General features: G+C 46.1%; 1 protein-coding gene across 6 annotated transcripts in view; it reads left to right on the top strand.

Moving 5' to 3' along the window:
- Positions 1 to 846: 846 nt before the first annotated feature.
- Positions 847 to 24,178, top strand: part of ADCY8 (adenylate cyclase 8) — a 227,919-nt gene continuing 204,587 nt past the window's right edge. For 5 of the 6 annotated variants that reach the window (XR_015140304.1, XR_015140305.1, XM_086335572.1 and 2 more), the window contains exon 1: positions 1,436 to 3,052. Coding sequence is in view for 4 of the 6 variants with exons in the window: in XM_086335572.1 (XP_086191698.1) it covers positions 2,090 to 3,052 (963 nt within the window). In the remaining 2 variants the exon portion in view is untranslated. Of the gene's footprint in view, positions 3,053 to 24,178 lie in introns of all 6 variants that reach the window. The other variant, XM_086335569.1, reaches the window with a different exon arrangement.

Below are 24,178 nucleotides of genomic sequence, written 5' to 3'. Positions count from 1 at the left end.
GCCATCAGCTGACCGTGCTCAGGGCCCCGGTTCCACCCGCGGCAGCCGCAGTCCCGGTGGCGGAGGTGGAGGCCACGGTGGCTCCGCCACCTGCAGCCGGGCTCGGGACTGCGGCGCCCGGGGCCCGTGCTTGGGCCGGCGCGGGCGCAGACAGCACGCGCCCCCGGGTGGCGCCTGGCTCTGCCCGGAGCGCCGCCAAGCGCTGTGTCAACTGCTTGCAACCGGAGCTCGGCGGGCGGGAAACCGGGTTTCAGCGGGCGGCTGGAGATGCCTTCCCCGCGGCCTCGTACTCCACCCCGCCTGTAAGCCGGGAGAAACTCGGCGTGCGAGGCACTCCGGGGGCCCTTGTATTCTAATGCCTCGCGCCTTCCACCCCCTGGACTGGCGTGGTTAAGAGACTCTTTGGGGAAGCTGCCTGTCTCTACAACTGCGGCTTCTTGGGGACATTTTGCTTTTAGCCCGAAAGTTGGCTTTGTCAAAAGACACACTATTGGAGAGCGCGTAAAGGAGACCCTCTATTCCTTGGCGTTGGGCCCTCGGATTCCGTAGGCACAGCGGCCTACGAGTCCCGGCTGCGCACCTGCCCAGGACCCGAGCCAGTACCTAAAAAAGAACCGCGGAGGAACCGGCCCGCGCCGCCAGCTGGAGCGCTGCAGCCGGGCGTCCGGAGCCGGCCGGGGGCGTCAGCCGCAGCCCCACCGTCCTCTCCAGCGCGGAACTGCGCGCGCTGCCGCTTCCAAGACCCGGGGCGCCCTGGCCAGATCTGGGTGCCAGGTCCCCGCCGCCACCGCCCCCCGCTCCCCGCCCCGCTCCGGGGGGTGTGGCCTGGCGTGGGGGCGGGCTTAAGTGGCCGCGGGTGTCCGGCCGCTCTGACAGGTCTCCAAATTCTTCCCCGTCGCCAGGTGTCCGCAGCGCGCATCAGAGCGCCCGAGCAGCACGCGGCGCTTCCCTGGATCCGGCGGCGACTCCAGGCGACTTCCCCGCGGCCTCGGGCCTCCCTTCTCGCTCCAACCTTACACCCGCAGCAGCCACCCCGCTTCGGATCTTAGCCTCAGGAGTCTGCACCGGCGGCTTCTCTCAGTTCTCCAAATTGTTGGCTTGGGAGCCCTCCCCACTTTTTCCTGCCCCCGCCTCCCGCTCCTCCCAGCTCCGGGCCAAATGGATTCCAACGAGCGAAGTGAAGGGGGCTGAGAAGCTTGGGCGGCTACCCCTCGGAAGCACAGCTGGAAAGGGGAGCTTCGTCTTACAGCCGCAACTGGGACCCTGAGATCCTCCCCCCTCCCCGAGGGATGCGTCGGGCCAGAGCCAGCTCAGCGCGGCCAGTCTTCACTCAGCAAGTGGAGACAGCCAGAAACGAACCCACGGGGGGAGGCTCAGCACAACCCCACTTCCAAATTAACTGGTGACTCGTAAGCGCTGAGGCTAGCGCCCCTCCACGCCTCCCGCGGGCCACCCGCCACCTCACGGTTCCCCACTCCTCCCCCTTCAAACCCCCCGCCCCCAGCTCCGCCCCGGCTCCCCATCCGGGCGCAGTGGAGTTCTCCGAAGGGCTCTGTTCCAGCCCCAGCTGCTAACTTCGTACCCATCTGCGCCGCCGGTCACTCCCCGACCAGCCCCCCTGCAGCCGCCGCGCCGTGGGCGTCCAGAGCCCAGTGCCGCAGCCAGGACCCGCCCGGCGCGCAGCTCAAGCCCGGAGCCCCAGGCGCCTGGGCGCCTCTTGGAGAGCAAAGGCTACGCCGAGACTCTGAGCCGAGAACCAGCCGGGAAGCCCGAGCCCGGGAAGGGGGCTGCGTGGCTCAGAGCGCCGCGGCTGCTGCGGACACCGAGCCCCGGCTGCCACGCACCCAGGCTGCGCGGGGCTGGCGGGAGGGCGCCGCGCAAGGACGCAGGGGTCTGCGGCCACCTACCAGACGCCCTTTGCCCCGGGGCACACTATGACCTGACGCGCGGGGGCCTTCCTGCCCGGGGCGGCTGGGGAGAGAAGGGCTCGCCGCCCAGCTCCGACCAGGCCAGCCTCTGGGTCTTTAGGGACCTCCTCTCCCGGCGGCCTCCCGCCGGTCCTGCGCCTCCCTCCCCGCGGCCCGGCGCCATGGAGCTCTCCGATGTGCGCTGCCTGAGCGGCAGCGAGGAACTCTACACCATCCACCCGACGCCCCCGGCCGGCGACAGCGGGAGCGGCTCCCGGCCGCAGCGGCTGCTGTGGCAGACGGCGGTGCGGCACATCACCGAGCAGCGCTTCATCCATGGGCACCGCGGCGGCGGCGGTGGCGGGAACGGAAGCTCCAGCAAAGCCTCGGACCCCGGAGGCGGCGGACCCAACCACCACCACGCGTCGCAGCTGTCCGGCGACTCGGCGCTGCCCCTCTACGCGCTGGGCCCTGGGGAGCGAGCGCACGGCACCGGCGGCCCCAAAGTCTTCCCGGAACGCAGCGGGAGCGGCAGCGCCAGCGGCAGCGGCGGCGGGGGAGACCTGGGCTTCCTGCACCTCGACTGCGCCCCGAGCAACTCGGATTTCTTCCTCAATGGGGGCTACAGCTACCGAGGGGTCATTTTCCCCACCCTGCGCAACTCCTTCAAGTCCCGGGATCTGGAGCGCCTCTACCAGCGCTATTTCCTGGGCCAGAGGCGCAAATCGGAGGTGGTGATGAACGTGCTGGACGTGCTGACCAAACTCACCCTCCTGGTTCTCCACTTGAGCCTGGCCTCGGCCCCCATGGACCCGCTCAAGGGCATCCTGCTGGGCTTCTTCACCGGCATAGAGGTGGTGATCTGCGCCCTGGTGGTGGTCAGAAAGGACACCACCTCGCACACATACCTGCAGTACAGCGGTGTGGTCACTTGGGTGGCCATGACCACCCAGATCTTAGCAGCAGGGCTCGGCTATGGGCTCCTGGGAGACGGCATCGGCTACGTGCTCTTCACCCTTTTTGCCACCTACAGCATGCTGCCGCTGCCGCTCACCTGGGCCATCCTGGCCGGCCTAGGCACCTCTTTGATGCAGGTGGTCCTCCAAGCGGTCATCCCCAGGCTGGCGGTCATTTCCATCAATCAGGTAACTCCTGCCTGCCTTGCTCTTCCCCTGACTCCCCTGGGGGTTCTTTAGAAATCGCTTCTCCCTTCGAGTCTCCTCCCCCAGCCTGGCACAGTGCCTTGCACCTAGGAGGTCCTGGGTCCCCCTGGGATGGTATTTCTTTCTTCTTAGAGGGAACTGGAACTAAATGACCTCTAAAGTTTCTACCAACTCCACCATTCCACTCTGATTCTGTGAGTAATTCCTCTCTTCTTAGCTTCTTAGCTGATGTACAGTCTTCTTTCTGCTCTTCACACATCCCCCAGGGGCTGCAGTGAGGCTCTGGAGCAGGAGACGGAAGGGGAGGAGAAGCACCCCAATTTAGAAGGTGCCCCATTCCTTGGCAGCTTTACTCATAAGCGTTACAGCAGGGAGTTGTAAGGGACTGTGGGATTCAGTGTTGGGTTTCTCTGAATCTCTGTGCTGCAAAGGAATCAACATTAGTTAACCCTGTACTAATTTTTGGTGCTGGGTACCCTACCTAAGTTTTCTCACGCAATCCTTCAGTCAAGCCTGTGATACATGTTTTACGTGGGAATTCTTTTTTGTCTTTTGAGTCTACAAGGTTATCTTCTCTTATCACAGGATCCAACCCCAATGCTTTGAATAAATTAAATTCGGAACTTGAAGTTGGCGGGGAGGGGGGGGGGCATGCCATTAGTAAAGAAGGCAAGTTTTGCTTCATTGGAAAGGGGCATTTTGATGTAGATGGTTTGAAATATTTAGGTGGAACCTGACTCTTTATGTCCCTTTCTCCCACTTTCTTCCTATCTTTCCCCATTAAATATGGATGTGGTTTTGTGAACAGAGTTCTCTTCATCCGTGAAGGAGGAGGTAGACGATGACTATTGTTTAAATTCATTGAAATCAATAGATAATTAATGTCCTGGCACTTCCTTGGCCAAATCTCTGGTAGGTAACAAGAGTAAATGGAAGGAGGGTCATCTCCATAAAAATGAAGGAAGTGTATCAGCGGAAGTGTTTTCAAATAAAAAGCTGATGAGAGGTGCTTGAAGAGGGGCATGCTTTGTACCTTCCTGCTTTAGCTTCAGCCTCTGGGGTACTTTTGCTCTATTGGAAGTTCAGAGGCTCCTCTTGAGGTCTGAGCATTGAATAATGCTTCTTAGAATAAACAGGTACAATACCTATGAAAACTGCTCACGATTTTTAGAGTGCTGGCACTGTCAGAGCGCTTTCCCCATCACTGACCTTCTGGGCTTCTAGCTGATTTGGGATTCTCTCTCTCCTCTGCTGGCTCTGTATCCATTTGCTCAGGTTACTTATCTGGTTGACTGCTTTTACGATGCTTTTTGAAGTCTCCCTGGGCAGAGCAAAGAGCATATAAAGTACTTGGCTGTGATCATCAGGCGTGAAATGAGGACCTGAGAGCCTCTGTGAGTAAGGTCTGACCAGCTGAATTTTTTCTTATTAAAGATAATAGTGAATGTTTTCTCAAAATCACCATGAACCTGTAATATCCACATATGATAAGAGTCTCAGTTTGGAGATTATAGGAAAGTATATGTTAACTGTGTTTCTGAATCTCGTTGACCTGGTGATGTGAGCCCCAGTGTCCTCTGATTCTCTCCCTTTCTCCCAAGTTCTCTCCTGCTTTGCATTTCCTTTACTACCTGCCTAGACATCAGCTGACCTCTCCTGACCCCTCCTGCTCCTTTCCCCTTCTTCCCCTTCTCAGTTTTTCTGTCTCATTCTCCTCTTTCCTTCCCCTTCTCTCTTTTTTCCACTATGAGTCGTTTTCATAATATAACTATCTGGCCATTTGCGGAAAATTCCATTTATCATAATCCACCGCTTCTCATGCAGTAGCCTTTCTTGGTATGCATTACTGAAAGACTTCATCAAGTCAGTTTGGAATAGTATTTAGAATAACACATCCTAAGTTGCAAATGATGAATATTTTCAAAGCCCTAAGTATAGAGATACTTTTTTTTTGCCAAACGAATCCAGAAAGTAAAGTTTGGATCCATATTTGTTTTATACTCCACTCAAATACTACCAGATGGGAGAAGATTAAAAATAACCCCCAAATGTCTTCCTACTCCCACCCCATCATAAACAATCCTTCGGTGTGAAAACTAGGGTCCTGGTACCTGCATACCAAGCTCATCCAACTTCCTGTTTGGGTAGGAACTGTAGATGAACCATCCTCTCTTAACTTGTCACCTTTTACCAGACTGAAGGCACAAGTAGAGAGCGCTTTCCTCTGACTTTAGGTGCTGAAAAGAACCTTGGTGGCTACAAAACATTTTCCTTTGGCGCCCTCTAGAGGTTCGAGTGTCTTTCCTGGATCTTGCAGGTGGATGAAGTTAAGCATTAATAGCTTAAAAACACACACACACACACAAAAAGCCTGTGGTTTTTGTATTGGTGATGTTTGGTATACCATTTGGTGATATACAGGGCACACTTAATACCTTCTAACGACCTTTTATAGAAACTGGAATAAAATCCTAACTCCTTACTATGGGCTACTGGATCCATTATTATCTGATGCTGCTTTTCTTGCAAATTAGATTTCTCTTCTCTCCTCTTTCCTTTTCCTTCTCTCTTCCTTTCTTTTCCCTTCTACTCCTCAGCCTCCAAATCACTGTTTTCCTGTCTTTCAAATATCCCGAACTCTTTCCCACTTCTTAGGCTTTATGCCTGCTGCCTAGAACAATTTTTGCCAGGTCTTCACACAACTGACACATCTTCATGACTCCAGACTCAGTTCAGATGCCACTCCCTGGTGCGTGACGAGCCTTGTTTTCTCCAGAGCACGTGCATCATCTGAAATGATCTGATTTGTTTGTATTTCCTGTGTTTCTTCTTCCAACCCCGTACCCTCACAAGAATGTAAACACCATGTAAGAGGCAAGACGTTGTCTATCGTATTTATTATTTTATCCTCATCACCTAGAAAAATGCCAGGCACCTGGTAGGCCCTTCAATCACTGAATGAGCAAGACTACTCATTGCGTAAACAATATTATGGAATAGCCAAGTTCCCTGACGTTTGTGTTGGTGAAAGCTTTCTATACACACACATACAGCTATGTATGCAAGACAGTCTTTTACACATAAACACCTTTGGGGAAATCAAAGCACGGTAGCAACTCTTTACATTTGTACAATATTTTGCATATAACCAAGAGCCTTTGCATACATGATCTCATCTAGTAATGCCAAACAGATGGTAACATCCATCACTTTTATTTCAGAGAAGAAATGACAGATTCTTAGAAACTTTAGAGGGACATCCGGAAGATGATAAGAATAACAAGTGGTGAGGCCTGGATTCACATCCTGCTACTGCTGCTGCTAAGTCGCGCAGTCATGTCCGACTCTGTGCAACCCCACAGACAGCAGCCCACAAGGCTCCCCCGTCCCTGGGATTCTCCAGGCAAGAACACTAGAGTGGGTTGCCATTTCCTTCTCCAATGCATGAAAGTGAAAAGTGAAAGTGAAGTCGCTCAGTTGTGCCCAACTCCTAGTGACCCCATGGACTGCAGCCTACCAGGCCCCTCCATCCATGGGATTTTCCAGGCAAGAGTACTGGAGTGGGTTGCCATTGCCTTCTCCAGGGTTCACATCCTAGCTCAATGCCAATCATATTTCAGAAACTTTTCAGAGAGCATCCTTATAAAAACATAAGCATTTGAAGTGGCTTCAGAGCGAGAATTTCACCCGTGTTTCACCACTCAAGGGAGTAATATCCCATATAGCCCAAGAATTAACATATAACAAAACAGCCAAAGGGCAACCAGGAGGGGAAAATGATTGAGTTGTGGGGAACAGACTCTTTGTAGCTAGCTCATCTCATCATCTAGCTCAGCGGATATAAATTTGTCAACTGAAGGGCATAAACACTGGCATATCTTCTTTCCCTACATTAGTCTCGATTCCCATTAAGCGGATGGCTCATGTTGAACTTAGCATTTTCAAGAAGTAGGAAGCTGAGGATACAGTGAACATACCTCTCAGCTATTTCCCTTCACCGAAAAGGCCATTTTCAAAAGGAACAAATGAGCTGGTGATTGCCTTCTCTAATCCAGGCTTAAGAGTCGGCTTCTCTTTTCCTCTAGAAGAATGTGGTATCTGTGGCTTAACAGGGTAACAACCAAGCTGCAAATCTCTGCAGATACCCTATATGGAGAGAGAGAGTCCTGTGTTCATTCAGCTCTCATGTGCTTTCCACTGTGGATCCAAGATGGAACCTATCAGGTTGACCACAAAGTTTGTTCGGGTTTTTGTAATACTGTACAGAAAAACCCGAACAAACTTTTTGGCCAGCCCAATAAAAAGGGCCAGCCAGGAGGTTCCTTACTATCAGCAAGGAAATGGTTTCTGTTTTCTCCACTTGGTGAACCATTAGAGGAAAGTCGTGAACTTCCCACCCAAGGAGGTTCTGTTCAAATACACAGATACGATCCCTGCATACTTTGTATGTCTAAAGCGGCATTGGAAATATTGAGGAACCCTTAGAAGGTACAAAGCCCAGTTCAAAGGATTCCTTTATTTCGAAATCTCCCCCTGAGATAGTTCAGCTTCTGGTAGTACTAGGACTGCAGTTATTCCTTCCTTGGGGAGTCTCATCCATTTTAAGTAAAATCAGTTTCATTGCGGGTTTCCCTGGTGGCTCAGGGACTTCCCATGTGGCTCAGTTGATAAAGAATCTGCCTGCAATGTGGGAGACCTGGGTTTGAGCCCTGGGTTGGGAAGATCCCCTGGAGAAGGAAAAGGCTACCCACTCCAGTATTCTGGCCTGGAGAATTCCATCAACTGTATAGTCCATGGGATTGCAAAGGGTCAGACACAACTGAGTGACTGGTGGCTCAGTTTAAAGTATCCACCTGTCAACGCAGGAGACACGGGTTCGATCCCTGATCTGAGAAGATCCCCTGGAGAAGGAAATGGCAACCCACTTCAGTGTTCTTGCCTGAGGGACCCCATGGACAGAGTAGCCTGGTGGGTTCCAGTCCACAGGGTTGCAAAGAGTCAGACACAACTCAGAGGCTGAAGAAACAAACAGCTTCATTATGTGATTCAAGCCAAAGACAGTAGCACTTTTGTCCAGATTTCCTCTACAACACAGAATTCTTCTACATGTTAAACAAATTGTTTATCCTGCCAGTTCAATTTACCCATCTAAAAATTCATTACAGAATGGCATTATATGTGTAAATAACTTATGAATGATAAGGTCATATTTGTTAAGTTCTTCCACCCAGTAGATAAGAGCCTAAGCTCTGTTGCTGTAATTAGCATTTTACTCTATTCTAATTGCCAGTGACAATAATATGGGCTACCTAACATTTGAAATTTGTCTCATTCTCATTCTTCAGTTCATTAGTGATAAGACGATGAAAATCATTTAGTTATTGGAACACTGAGAGACAGCAGTATTTAGCCAGAAAGATTGCTGCTTTATGCCTCCCTCTGGGAGATTCTAAAATGCTGCAGCTAGTGGCTAATTAGCCCTTTGAACCTCTTGGTGAGGCAGATAAGCAGAAGTGTCAGAGAGGAGGTGATTGCTCCAAGATAACTCTAGAGCAAATGCAGCCAAGTATGCAAATCCAGGTAAGTTAGTGCTCAAGGTCATGCTGTCAGAGTTGAATTTGGAAAGCAGCCTTTTCTTCCCAATCTTACATACATCCGATGAAACAGTGCCAGAAGAATGCTAATTAAGGCACGATCATTACACTTGACTAAGAACAAGGGACTTAGAGCTTATCATTTGGCCTTTAAAAAATCCTTTTGGGGAGCATCTGTCGTTTATATTAGGTGAGATAGTGGTGTCTGGTATGAGCAGGTGGGGGTCAGGACAGAAGTAGCCTTTGCACGTTTCTGATCATTTAAATGAAGGGTTGACTTGACAGTAAGGACAAAGTGAGCGTAATGGAATTACCATCTTTCTCCCCATTTATAAAATTTAAATATAAGCATATATTATATGTTCTTTGTCTAAGTCTGCTAATCCAAGTCAGATAAAGGGAATCTTATGACTACTTAATGCATGGCAAATGACATGTCATTTAAATTATCTCAATTTGGTATTTGATATCAAGACAGATACTTCAGAAAACACAAATATCCATTAAACGAGTATAACTGGAGTCCTATTTCAAGCACCTTACTAGTTATGATGTGCATTTTTTAAAAGCCCAAATACCTCCATTTCTGTGCATTTTCGGTTGGCAAATTCATGTAGGCTTTAAAAAAAAAATAATTGCAGCGTTCCAACCTGTCTGAGAAAATGACTTTCAAAAGCAGATTTGAGTGTCAGCATTCCCAAGAGGGTCCTCTGAACACCAGGAAATGGAAATATTATCCTCTCATACTTCCAAAAAATACCCAGAGACTGTCCTTTTTGACTCTATCTATTCCTTCCTTCCTTTCCTCTTTTTTTTTTTTAATGCAGAGTAGGCTTTGCAAAGGATATTTTTAATGACATCTGAAATGACCAACTAAGCCCCTTCAGCCTCCTATCTGTAGACGCATTTGCCCTGGAGTTGCCAATAAGCTTGACATCTGTGTATTTAGACTGAGTTGTAAAATGATGTGTGGTGTGGTCTTTGCAAGATTGAATTATGAGTTTGTTTTTCTGCCTAGCCAGTAATGTCACCTGACTGGTTTCAGTCTGTCGGAGCATAATTAGATGGGAACTGGGAAGACTGGGAGGACTTTATTTCTGGAGCAGCTGCTGCAGTATCATGCTAAGTAGGACAAGTGCATTAGTCATATTTACACCTTGATGATTGATGGCATTTTAAGAGCGCATCAAAAATAAGTGAAACCAAGCATTAAAAGGAAAGATTTTTTTTTTAAAAAGTTGATTCCAACTTCAGTTCTGCCGGCAACATGTAATCAAAGGACACTACTACAATCATGCTGATGTGACATTTCACTGGTGTCTAAATATTTCTTAGGATGATAACTTATTCATTTCCCAAGTGTGTCTATTTGAGTTGATCCTACATGTGTTTGTTTCAGAACATGGGAGACACTTACAATACTCATCCCATACCCTTCCTCTCACCAACGAATGAGCTCAATACTGATGCTGTGATCAACCAGGAAGTCTAGAATATACAGCTGATGTCGTATCAGTTCACTAGACATATGGCGTGTTCTTTACTTTCTCTATAACACAAGGTACCAAGAACAAAAAATAGGCAAATTTCTGGGATGTATAGGTCTGACCCTCAGTTAGCAAGAAAATGGATTCCATAAATAATTTCTCCTCAAGCATTTTCTTGGGGCTGAAGTAGAAGACTGCTACTCTGCCCAATCACCCATCACAGAGCAGTGAGAGCCAGTATCATCTTCCCTGTGCTTCCCCAGGGAACATAATTGGATTTACACACTCAAATTAGATCATGTGAGTTTTGTTTATGAAGGACTATTTTAAGAAGTCAGGTCACTTAAGCAGCACTTTGGAAGCCAGCTTTTCTCACTGCAAGATTTTTCACAGTTAGCTCTCTGCAGGGTACAAAAGAATGCTGGGTAGATGAATTAACCGTTGAGGCCCCAGACATTCCCAGGGAGGCCAGGCCACCTTCCAGGAGGAATAAAAGCCATTCTACCTGTGAATACAAATGCATGCCCGCCCTCTCAATCAGTGAACTGGGATTATAACTCTGTGTTGTCAGATAAACCTACAGTTCCGTGTTTCCTTGATATCTCTGCTTTGGACTCTGATTAGGCATGTCTGTGATTTTGTATCTGAATTTTATTTTTAGCTACGTCATGTGGTTTAATATGTATAATGCCTTGCATATTCATTAGTCAAGTGAGGTTTTCTATCTCTTCCACCCAACTTCCTGACTTACATGCCTCCAGGTTCAGGTGTTAGGAATTGCAAAATATCTTTGAAACACAAAATTCTCCTAAATCAGAATATGGTAAAAACACGTGGTGAAGACAAGAGCTAAGTGTGAAATTAAATCATATTAATCTTTGGGTTTTTTTTTTAACAAGTAAAATTTTAAAACTGCCATCTCTATGTAAAAAGCATACCAGCATAAAATTTTCACGTGAAACAAGAATTATTTTGTTGAACTATCTTACAAACTATGTCTTTATCCTGTGTCAGCTGGTTTTCCAGTTGACTGGAGTAAACCATTTCAGAATCTTTTCTCCTTTTTTATGTGTGATTATGTGTTGAATATACATGATTGCTTATAAAAACAAGATGACTAAGGATTAGGACATGTATAGTCAAAATATAATGTATTCCTTTCACTCAGAACATGGAAAAAATTGCAGCAAAATAGAACAGAACTAGAAAAACAAACAAACAAAAAGAAACACTCCTGCAAGGCCTAAAGATAGAAGATACATGGTCAGTGTTTTCAAATATCCAGGGTACTTCATGACAGAGACTGTTTATTTTAGGGGTATTCTTTAAGACAGAATAATGACCAATGGGTGGTCTTTATACCATGAGAGATTTTGGTTCATTTAAATCTCATAAGGCTTTGTAACAACTAGACCTGCCCAGGGGCATGTTTTTTTAAGTAATGAGCTCCCTGTCAGGGGATTCATCAAGAGAAAGCTGTACAGAAATCTATCCAGATGCTCTAACAGAAAATTCCACAGGGAAGATCTTTTCCTCAAGGTCATTTGAAAACAATTGGTTGCATCTCTAAGTCATCACAGCCACTTTGCAGGCAAGAGAAAAGGAGAGGACAAAGGGCAAAGGGTAAGAGGTCAAGATGGTCATGTTGTAGCCTTGCGTTCCAGGAAACACTCAGGACAATGCAGACAGTGGAGTGCAGTTTATTACACCTGCGAGCCCGAGGCAGAGTCTCCTCTCAGCCAAGGACCCCAACCAGCTTTTGTGAAAACCTTAAGTGTGTTCCTCAAGCCCACATCCCCAAATTCCTTAAATCTAGCCTGGAAAGTGTTAAAGGGAGATACAATCAGGTTACAGCCATGATTTATAATCAGAAGGGTCAGCTGGTTATACATTGTAGCCTACACCAATGGGTGGCATAAAGATTACCAAGGTGATTGACTACATAAGGGATTATTATATTCTTTTTGGTGACGGGAAATCTTGGTATGGAATCTGGTGTTTATCAGTCCAGGAGGCCAGTTCGGCCGTGTGTATGTTATCCCCATGGCTACCAGGCATATAGTCCAAAGCTCACTGAACGTGAGAGATGGAGTTTCCTTCTTTTTCAAGATGGAGTCAGCTCAGCCTGTTCCTTTCCTCCCTTAACCAAAGCACATTTGCCCATGAGTCTGTAGCCCTTTCAGGAAGGGACCCCTGCATGGTCCTCTGGGACCCATACCCAATGCCATCTGCCTTTATTTTGGGGACCAGAATTCTGAATTCTGATACATGGCCCCTCCTCCATCATCATGAAAAGATGGCAAAAATAGATTCAAGTTTACTGCTTCTCAAAAAATCAAGAGTGAATTAGGAAGAAGAGGAGAATAAGGATTGAGTAGGAAAACTGTTCAGTAAATACTTGTTGACTAACTGCTGGGTTCTAGATTCTGAGACACAGCTGTGTGCTACACTGTCAAGGTTGTCACCTTAAGGAGGGTGATACCTGAATGGATCTGGGAGGACGGGGGAAGTTTGTGAATCTGGTACAGGAGTAGGGAGGTTTGTAACTGACTCTGAGAACCTGTCTGAAACACACAGCGCTGCGTAAGTGTTTTATGCAGGTCTTGGGCTCTTTTTACTACAGTCTGTAAAGCATGAAAAGAATCAAAGCTACAGTGGATTTCTTTTAGGAGTTGTGTGAAAGGAAAGGTCAGACTTTAGAAGAAATTGTAAAAGGGTGTGGATCTTCCTGACGAAGAGGGTAAAGAGACCCTGGGAAGGGCTAGGAGGTCAGTTATAAAGCATCACCTTATCACAGACTGAACACATCCCAAGCCTGGTGACCAGCAGACGCATGAGAGCATCTGCCTCGTGTTGAGAAGGTCAGGCTTGGCAGCAGCTCCAGGTTCTCCTAGCTGTTCTGTGTTCTCAGTCACGTTTGACTCTTTGTGACCCCGTGGACTGTAGCCCGCCAAGCTCCTCTGTCCATGGGATTTTTCAATCAAGAATGCTGGAGTGAGTTGACATTTCCTTCTCTAGGGGTTCTTCCCGACCCAGGGATCAAACCCGTGTCTCTTGTGTCTCCAGCATTGGCAGGCGTGTTCTTCACCACTAGGGCCAGCTGGGAAGCACACGTACACAATAACTCCAGCTAGAAATTGAGCAGATGCCTTGGAGCTCCAGGCAGCCCATTTCACACAAGGGTGGGCAGACGAGGAGCTTAAGCAAGGTTCAGTTCCCTCTCCTTGATATATTGCCACACTCTGCATTGTCAACTATCAGAGCAACTTACAACATTTCATGTGCCTACCAGGCTGTGAGCCCCTTGAGGTCAAGGATTGTGTCTGCTCATCTTTGTGTCCCTAGCTCCTAGCATCGTATCTGGCACATTAACAGTACTAAACAATGCAGTTATAAGTAAAGTGAATGAATGAATATTATATGATCAACTCCTTCCCCTGTCCGCTCCCTGGCTACCCCTCAACACATACAATCAGTGAGAAACCAGTGAGAGGGGAAAAAAAAAACCCATTTCTCTGGTCAATACAGGCAAAAGAACACCAAATGTTATCCCAAGAAGTCCTTTGGGCAGAAAGTTTCAAGCTGAGTGCTTGCTAGACCTGTGTTAAGGAAGTTATATTAGATAACATGAAGAAAAATTTAACTCATTATCCAGATCACTTCAGTCAAAATAGGAAAAGGAGATTAAAAATGATGGACCTAAATTATCCATACCTGTTTGTCCATTCCTGAGAATTTTAAACAGATCCAGTCCATCCACACAAAATAGAGTCCAGTGTTAATGAGAGTCTCACCCATCACTTGGCTTCCTTCTTGGTTCTTTGGCACTTTGGCTCTGAATCCCAATGCTGACACCTCGCTCAGGCTCCCTTTGCTTTGTGGTCCATCATCTTTTGTCTTTGTACATGCATGCATTGTGTGTGTGCTCAGCCATGTCTGACTGGGACCCCATGGACTGCAGCCCTCCAGGCTCCTCAGTCAATGGAATTTTCCAGGCAAGAATACTGGAGCAGGATGCCATTTCCTTCTCCAGGGGGTCTTCTTGACCCAGGGATCAAATCCACATCGTCTGTGTCTCCTGCATTGGAAGCAGATCCTTTACCACTTTGCCACCTGGGAAGAAGCCCCTTGCTTTGTGGTGTCGTTGTTCAGTTGCTCAGTCGTGTCCGACTCTTTGCAACCCCATGGACTGCAGCACTCCAGGCTTCCCTGTTCTTCACTATCTCCCAGAGGTTGCTCAAACTCACGTCCATCGAGTCGGTGATGCCATCCAACCATCTCACCCTCTGTCGTCCCCTTCTCCTCCTGCCTTCAATCTTTCCCAGCATCAGGGTCTTTCCTAATGAGTTGGCTCTTCACATCAGGTGCTTTGTGGTATACTGCTTCGTGGTATTCTACCCCAAATCAATTCTTTGGCCAGACCCCTCAGTGGTCCCCACTTTTGGTCACCTATGGATGTTCAGTCTGTAGTTTCATCCGGGTGTAGCTGTGGGCAAGCAGTGTCCCTACTTTCCTACCTGCTTCCTGGCGCCCCTCACCAGCCAGGCTGGTCTGCCTCACTCCTAAGAGAGGGCCATTGAACAGAACCAGTTGACCTTGCCGAGTGTAATAACTGAATAATACTTAGTCCCCCACCTTTACAGTGTAAAACCTATCATATAAAGACCAATTTGTACCCCAACTGGACCAATTTTATCTGAAGACTACCTAAAGCCAACATATGGACTTCCCTGGTGGTCCGGCAATTAAGAATCCACCAGCCAGTGGAGGGGGACATGGGTTCGAACCTGGTCCGGGAAGTTTTCACATGCTGTGGGGCAACTAAGCCCATGAACCAGGCTGAGCTTGCATGCTGCCAGTCCTGGAGCCTGCACGCTCTAGGACCGGAGAGCCTCAACTACTGAGCAAAGTAAAGCCTATGCCCTAAAGAAAGCCGGTGCTCCACAACTCGAGAAGCCACTGCAATCAGAAGCCTGCTCCCCACAATGAGAGAATAGCCCCTGGTCACAGCAACTAGAGAAAGCCATGCAGCAGTGAAGACCCAGCGCAGCCAAAAATAAATTAATTATTTAGTAAGACAATAGTGATCACTGACTCGATGGACGTGAGTCTGAGTGAACTCCGGGAGTTGGTGATGGATGGGGAGGCCTGGCGTGCTGCGATTCATGGGGTCGCAGAGAGTCGGACACGACTGAGCGACTGAACTGAACTAAACTGAAGACAATAGTAAAGGCAATATAGAGCCTGATTTTAGATATTGGAACCCAATGCAAATAACTACAAAACAGTCTTCATGAAAAAGGTCCCAAAAGGCTAAGAGTCAGTCTCCTATTTTCAGTTCTGTGAGGCACCATCCCCATCAATTCCCTTTTCTGCTGTCAATTAGTTCAAGAAACAAAATCAAAATCAGTAAGAACCAACTTATTTTCTTCTAATTCAACATCAAACTTCTCCCATTACTTACGTGAGTCTTCGTAGCCTACTGGTGATGGACAGCTCATTTGAGGGTGGGTTCATGGGACCAGACAGTCAGCGCCCGGTGAATAGAGGGCTTTCTTCTCTGTTTATGAGAGAGACACAACCTTTGTCTCTTATCAAGTGAACAATGACATCACGTGCTGTTGGGGTCCTGCCCGAGACATTTCAGCCAGAGAGGATCTGTGAACTGTGCCAATGGACAGTGAGAGATATTTCTGAAGCTATGTATATACATTTCCTTAAAAACATAGGAACCACAAATTGTTGTCCTATTTTTACCCTGAATTTTCTCAGTGACATTGGCCAGGTGACTTTGTTTTCTTGATGCCTAAAAGGGTTTTGTGAGTAGTGAAAAAATGCCAGAATTCTGAAGTTTTCTCAACAGAGTTAGGGGCTTCCCTGGTACCTCAGATGGTAAAGAATCTGCTTGCAATGCCAGAGACCCAGATTCGACCCCTGAGTCAGGAAGATCCCCTGGAGAAAGGAATGGCTACCCACTGTAGTATTCTTGCCCGGAGAATTCCATGGACGGGAGAATTCCACAGAGAAGCTTGGTGGGTTACAGTTCATGGAGTCGCAAAGAGTTGGACACAGCTACACGACTAACACACACACAGAATGAATTAGATATTCCTTCATCTCTGACCTCATTACCTTTTACCAGCCCATCTGCCTGAAATTCAGCAAAGACCCCACCTTCCCTGCAATGGGCTTTCTGACACTCGGCCAGGTGGATGGATGTAGGTCCCTGTCCTCTTGGGTCTCCTCATGCCCTTTACATCCCTCCATTTTAAAGGCAATATACAACCAAATAAATAAATTTCTAAACTGTACACCCTAGGAACTCAGCTAGTCTCACCCTACTTCTGGTCCTGGTTTCTATTTAAAGGAAAACACTTGACTCGAACTGAGATGAGAAAAGTATTCTTAATTAAGACCTGAAGAAGGAATTGGGGTTGGTAGATGAGATTGAAGCTATTGTTTCCTTATTTGTTTCTACTGCTAAACCATACACTCTTTGAGGACAGATACGGACCTTTTACATATCTCTGGAATGGACGTTGGCACATCATGGGAAAAGCTCGTAGCAGAGGCTTATTGAGTCAATGCCTGAGGAATCATCTTAGCATCAGTGCCGCTGCTTCCTTTTTATAGCTGAGGATTCTAAGCTCAGCGTATTACATCATATCCCTTTGGTCAGACAGCTAGTAAAGGATTTTAACCACATCTGTCTCATTTCAAAGCTGCCCCTCGATTTGATGGTCTTTTAAGACCATTTTCTCTCAATTAACTCTGCTAGTTTCAGAGGCGATTCGTTAAAAGTCATAAAGGGGAAGAAAAATGAAATTTGTATTCCAAATGGTAGCAATGCACATAATGATATTATTGCTTTATGGAGCCAGGGGAATAGCACATTGCATTGAAAATAGCAGCTAACAGTCAGCAAAATATGGACCTTGGATTTTATATCCAAGACCGTGCAACTTTGTACAGACCACTCCACCTGTCTTGGCCTTGAAATGAATTCCTCACAGCTCTAAAAGTCTATCACTATGAAATGGTTTCTGAGATGGCTCATGCTCTACAATTTCAAACTGTGGTGCTGGAGGAGACTCTTGAGAGTCCCTTGGACTGCAAGGAGATCGAACCAGTCAATCCTAAAGGAAATCAATCCTGAATATTCATTGGAAGGACAGATGCTGAAACTAAAGCTCCAGTAGTTCGGACACCTGATGTGAAGAGCTGACTCACCAGAAAAGACCCTGATGCTGGGAAAGATTGAGGGCAGGAGGAGATGGCTACCACGGGGTTTGAAGAACCTTCAGGAGATAGTGAAAGACAGGGAAGCCTGACGTGCTGCAGTCCATGGGGTTGCAAAGAATTAGACACGATTGAGCAACTGAACCACAACAACAAGTTATAATGAGTGTGGAGGTGAGGATTTGTGTGTTTTCTTGGTTTATTTGGCTTCCAAGATCAGATTATGACAGTCATTACAGAAAATAGAGCTGGCTGAGGTCTGTGATCTCTGAGAAGGAAGAGAAATAAAAGTAAGATTATAGCAAATGCTAAGAGAATTACTTATTAGGTAGTATTCAATATTTAGTTTCTCCTAGTAGTTTAATTACATTGACTCCGTGACTTGTAAAACTGTATGTGATTTTAGTCATTCAATTTGTTTCAAAGGGGATAGTAACTGAGATATTTAATTGACAGACAAATGTTTACTTTGAATATTTGATTAGTGATTCGTGGCACTTGTCACAATTGCCTACCTAGCTTTTCTAAAATGTGCGTGTCAGCCGTTATCAGATAACTAAGATCCCACACACCACGGGGTGCTGCCAAAAAGTAAAAAAAAAAAAAAAAAAAGCTTCAAAAAGGCCATTTTATGTCAATGTTACCTAGAAGTGATTGAGCTGGGCATTTATGCAGCCTGAATATCCTATAGCTTGGAGTTTGGCTTCTGTGGTTTCTTCATCATCTGCAGACTCCAGGACACCAACAGCAGGGCCCTGAGGAACTCACTTTATTCTGTCATACGTTAGTCCCATGATCTGTAACAAGATGAGGATGTAGGATACCTGCTGTCAGAACCTCGTAGTTTATAGATATGAAAGGAGCTGATGAATAAGAACAAGTGTTGAGCTGATCAACAGGCGGCACCAAGCTTGGACTGCATGGTGATTGTAGTATTTCTGTGACACACGTGGACCTGACACGCTTGGTTACACACTGTCAGGCTGTCTTGCTTTGAGATGGGGCTGGAACTGGTCAAACACAGGCAGAAGCCCATAGGCTGAGAACCTGATCCCTTGTACAGTGTGTGGAATCTTTTTTAAAAATGCCACAGGGACTTCCCTGGTGGTTCAGTGGTTAAGATGCCAGTGTTTTCACTGGAGGGGCGAAGGGTTCGATTGCTGGTCAGAGAACTAAGATCCCACACACCACAGGGTGCTGCCAAAAAGTTTTTAAAAAAAAGCTTTAAAAAAGACATAAGCATTCTCAGTTCAGTTCAGTTGCTCAGTCATGTCCGACTCTTTGCAACCCCATTGACTGCAGCATGCCAGCCCTCCCTGTCCACCACCAACTCCCAGAGCCTACTCAGACTCATGTCCATCAAATCAGTGATGCCATCAACCATCTCATCCTCTATCTTCCCCTTAACCTCCCACCTTCAATCTTTCCCAGCATCAGGGTCTTTTCCAAAGAGTCAGTTCTTCGCATCAGGTGGCCAAAGTTTTATCAGTCCTTCCGATGAATATTCAGAACTGATTTCCTTTAGGATTGACTGGTTTGATCTCCTTGCTGTTGAAGGGACTCTCAAGAGTCTTCTCTAGCACCAGCCTCAAAAGCATGAATTCTTCTGCGTTCAGCCTTCCTTATGGTCCAACTCTCACATCCATGTATGACTACTGGAAAAGCCATAGCTCTGATAGCTCAGTTGGTAAAGAATCCTCCTTCAATGCAGGAGAGCCCGGTTCGATTCCTGGGTCGGGAAGATCCCCTGGAGAAGAGAAAGGCTACCCACTCCAGTATTCTGGCCTAGAGAGTTCCATGGACTCTATATTCTATGGGGTCACAAAGAGTCAGACACAACTGAGTGACTTTCACTTTTCACTCACTTGACTATATGAACTTTTGTCAGCAAAGTAATGTCTCTGCTTTTTAATACACTGTCTAGATTGTCATAGCTTTTCTTCCAAGGAGCCCCATGAACACACGTCCCCATTACCAACATCTCAAATGCGATTACTAGTCAATGCTGACTGCAAAATATATCCATGGTACATTGACCAATACGTAACCATTGACCACTCCTTGATTGCAACTCTTTTGTTGATTATCTGTTCATTTAAGACAAACAGAGACAGTTTCATTTTGTGATTTTTTTTTTTTGCTTCATACTTTAGGTTTCGGGAACATAAAGAAAGATTCAGATCAGATGTTGTATCATCTGATACATAATTTATAGCACTAGAATAAATACCAGGCAATAATTATGGCTGGAGAAGACTTGTAGGACTATGTCCCAAGGGAAGAAATGGATGCTTTCCTATTTATAACTCTTTGAAATCACACTGGGCTTTGTGAGATTAAAAGGCATCCCTGGAGGTGTTCAGGAGAAGCCAGATGCTCATCATCAGGAATTTGGGGCAAAAGGCAAAGGGTTGAACTAAATGATTTTCAAGATCCCTTCTAATTTGAAGCTTATGACTCTGTGACTCTTGATGTTATAAATAATTGGCTACATGTAAAATAGTTGGATTCTAAAAGGAAATCCAAAAAATACCTTCTCGTATCATAAAGGAATGGGGCTATTTACCTCCTGCAGTTCCCCTAAGCTGGCCTTCCGCCCAGATCTTGATCTGAATGGATCCAGGGTTCTCTGGTCCATCCTTGCAGGTGCCCAAACCAGAAAGCCCATCTCCGTCACTTCTCCGTCTCTCCGTCCCCACAGCCGGGCTACTGCAAGTTCCTGCCCAGTTTGCCATCCGAATAGGCTCATTTCCTCCTCTCATCTCCATCCTTTCACTTCGGTGCAGTAGATCCTGTTTCTCTCCTGAATCACAGCGGCTGCCCTGCACCCACTTTCGACTCTTTCCAGTCCTCTGTCCACAGCGTCACAGGGTGGAGTTCTTCTCTTGGGAATTATTGTTTAGAGTCCTTCAGCAAAGGTGAGTAGCTTCCCATTGCTCTTGAGGCAAAGGCAGAATTTCCCCCTGGGATCCACGTTTAAGATCGGGCTTCTGTCTTCCTCCAATAATTCCATTCTTCATCTCCCTCTCACTCAGTTTGAGAAACTGACTTCTGTTCAGTTCCTCCAAAGACCCATGTCTCTTTCTGCCTCTGAGCTGCCCGAGTTTCTGTTCCTCCTTTTCCCAAGAAGCTCTTTCCTCATTCTCAACCCAAGGAACTTTCTCAGGGAGGCTTCCTCTGCCCTCTCTTAGATCCCAACTTGTGGATTAGTAATAATAAATCCACCCGCCAATGCAGGAGATGCAAGAGATGCCAAGTTCAATCCCTGGATCGGGAAGATCCCCTGGAGAAGGAAATGGCAACCCACTCCAGTCTTCTTGCCTGGAGAATCCCATAGACAGAGAAACCTGGAGGGCTAGAGTCCATAGCATTGGAAAGAGTCGGAGACGACTGAGCACATGTCTTCTTCTTCTTGTACTTTTCTTAGATAACACATAACACGTGTGTGTGTGTGTGTGTGTGTGTGTGTGTGTGTGTGGTGAGAGTATTTGTTCCATGTCTCTTTTTCCACCAGAGAGTAGGTATGATGAAATAAGGAGTGGGTCAAATTTGCTTGCACGCCTGAATACTCTCAGCACTCCATGTTTGATAAATATTTATATAAGAATGAAAAAATGAATGGGAATACCCAAGGCTGATATTCAGGGTCAGGTGGTAATTCTGGCTTCTCTAGAGGATATATTGCAATAGATTTTAATGTCCAAGAAGGTGAGATAATTGTGGGTTGGACCAGAGTTCAGATTAGTGCTTCTACCAAGCTTCTGGCCTCTTTCTTTCTGGCTCAAATCCTGGATAAGGCTAAAAATTGCAGACAAAATATTTTTGGTACCAGTAGATGAATAGGAATCATACCAAGGGAAGATGAATTTGCCTTTAAGTAGTAATTCCAGTGATCCTACCACAAAATCATTATGCCAATGTGATGCTTTTCTTTTAATAGTCCACATTCTGGTAAAAATACTCATGACCTCCATAGTCTTTAAATAGATGGCGTCATTAAAAAGATAACCACCAATTTTATTAAACATAATTACTCTTATCTTACTGCTTATTTCTTGTGGATCTCAGTAAGCTTGAGTTATCAAATAAATTTATAAGATCTGTTGACTTTACGATGAGAAAGTTGACACAAATACTGGATTGGGTGGCTAAATAGCTAACTAGCTAGGTAAATAGGTAGATGAAAGGAAAACTTGTGTAATACTAGGGAAAACCTTTGAGTCATACTGACATTCATTTGTCCTCTCAGTTTTGGGACTGAGTCTGGGAAGAGTAATGAACATCATAAAAAAGTAGAAAATAGATTAATATGCTTCATCTATATGTGAAAGTGAAAGTTGCTCAGTCATGTTGGACTCTTTGTGACCCCATGGATTATACAATCCATGGAATTCTCCAGGCCAGAATACTGGAGTGGGTAGCTGTTCCCTTCTCCAGGGGATCTTCCAGACCCAGGAATTGAACCAGGGTCTACTGCATTTCAAGTGGGTTCTTTACCAACTGAGCTATCAGGGAAGCGACTTAATCTATATATTTTCTATTAAATTTTTATACCAATTCTGCTTGAATACTCCAATGACAGGAAACTCACTCCACCCCAAGAAGCTCTTGGCCTTTTATGACACACCTACTTGTAGAAATGCTGTTTGTCATTGACATGACATAAGCAGCTGCCATACTTTTGTGCTGCAAAAAGCCAGTACTGCCTACAGTATCTCAGATCATCATTTTCATTAATTCCAACATAACCCTTATTTCCATCATCACCATGATCATTCCTTTTCTCCTCCCTTTTTGTCATCTGCACGAGAGTCCTTGACATTTGTGCGGTATTTTGAGCCAGAAAGAAGGTGGTGTCATTAATTCTGACTGGGGACAGGAAAATTTCACCGTAGCAGGTGAGCTGGGAATTCAAAGGTAAGATTTAGAGGTACCAACAAAATGGCATGGCTAAATAGTGAGCCCTCCACTGCTGAAAAATGAGATGCCCGTATCCATACCCTCCACTATATTTTTGTTTTCAGCAAATGTCACTTGTATATTTCTTCTCAAATTAAAGAAGGTGTTTTGGCAAAATGAGTGATAAGACATGCTTTGGAACTAGAGTGCTTGGCTTTGAATCCTGACACCACCACTCCCTAACTTGTGATCTGGCAAGTTATTTAACTTCTTTAAGCCTCAGTTCCCTCATCTATAAAATGGGGATAGTTATAGTATGTATCTTATAAGGCCAGTGTGAGCATTAACAGAGGTAATGTGGGTAAAGTCTTGGGACTGTAAACTGCTCAGGCCATGGGTGTCGTGTGTGTGTGTGTGTGTGTGTGTGTGTGTGTGTGCGCGCGCTCAGTCCCTGAGTCGTGACCCCATGGACTGAAGCTTGCCAGGCTCCTCTGTCCATGGGATTTCTCAGGGAAGCTTACTGGAGTGGATTGCCATTTCCTTCTACAGGGACTCTTCCCAACTCAGGGATTGAACCTGCGTATCCTGCATTGGCAGGTGGGTTCTTTACCACTGAGCCCCCAGGGAAGTCTTGTGTTACCTGTTATTATACAGTTTGCAGTGGAAGCTTCCTAAGGGCAAAGACCTTGGTTCTTTTTTTAATATTTATTACTTTTTAATTTATTTTATCTATTTGGCTGCACCTGGTCTTAGCTGTGGCTTGCGGATATTTAACTGTGGCATGCCAGCTCTTAGTTTCGGCATGTGGGATCTAGTTCCCCAACTAGGGATTGAACCTGAGCCCCCTGCATTGGGAGCTCAGAATCTCAGCCAGTTGACCACAAGGGAAGTCCCAAGACCTTGATTTTTTAATTCACTGTCATCTTTCCAGCCCCTACAACATTGCCTAGCACATAACTGATAATCTGTAAGTAACTGTTGAATGAATGAACAGAGCTGTGGCGGAGAGTGACATGGCCAAAATGAAACAATTGGCAAAAGGCTCAGGTCAAAGCACTAGCGAATAGCCTGATTAATAAAAAGTATGCCTTTGATATTTTTTAACTGCTACTTCCAAATCATTTGATGGAAGGCTGAAAGAATGTAATCAAACATCATTTCTCCAACATGGTGTGTTTCACTAAAAAGAAAAAAGAGTTGCGTCTCTTTCTCTGAGTATTCTCTTTGACCTTTAAAAAATAATAGCTAAAAGAGACAGTATTGGAACTCTATTGAGTCACTATTTTGGTTAAATATTGAAGGAGGACATGTATTTCAAAGCCCACTTCTTTCCATTGAACCAACGCTTTCTCTAAATGATCCACTCACTCAAAGCACTCCTACCAAAAAGTACACTTGGCAGTTGTTAATACAATTTATATTTTAAAGCTTTCTAATATTCAGTGTATCAGATGGTATAATAACTTGGTTATGGAGGGCAAGTTACTAGCCCTGTTGCTTATCAGACCTGGGAGCTTGCACCTGAAATGCTTCTTAGAATCCTGACACTGGGCAGGGTACTATCCTGGACTGTTCATTTACTGGTGGGATTTCTTTTTCTCTAACTTGGCCTACTTCTCTGTCACTATTTCTAAGATTCTGATGGGCAAAGGAAATTAACTGTTAATAGATTGTGATTATAACTTGCCAGGTGGCACAGTGGTAAAGAGTCCACCTGCCAATGCAGGAGACGCAGGAGACCTGAGTTTGATCCCTGGGTTGGGAAGATCCCCTGGAATAGGAAATGGCAACCCACTCCAGTATTCTTGCCTGGAAAATTCCACGGACAGAGGAGCCTGGTGGGCTACAGTCCATGGAGTGATGAAGAGTCAGACACGACTGAACCCACA

Source organism: Bos grunniens, chromosome 14, assembly GCF_055505025.1.
Source record: "Bos grunniens cultivar Pamir isolate PY7600 chromosome 14, Bosgru_T2T1.0, whole genome shotgun sequence".
Lineage (NCBI taxonomy): Eukaryota > Metazoa > Chordata > Mammalia > Artiodactyla > Bovidae > Bos > Bos grunniens.
Note: the sequence above shows the minus strand (reverse complement) of the source record. Positions and strands in the feature narration are given on the sequence as shown.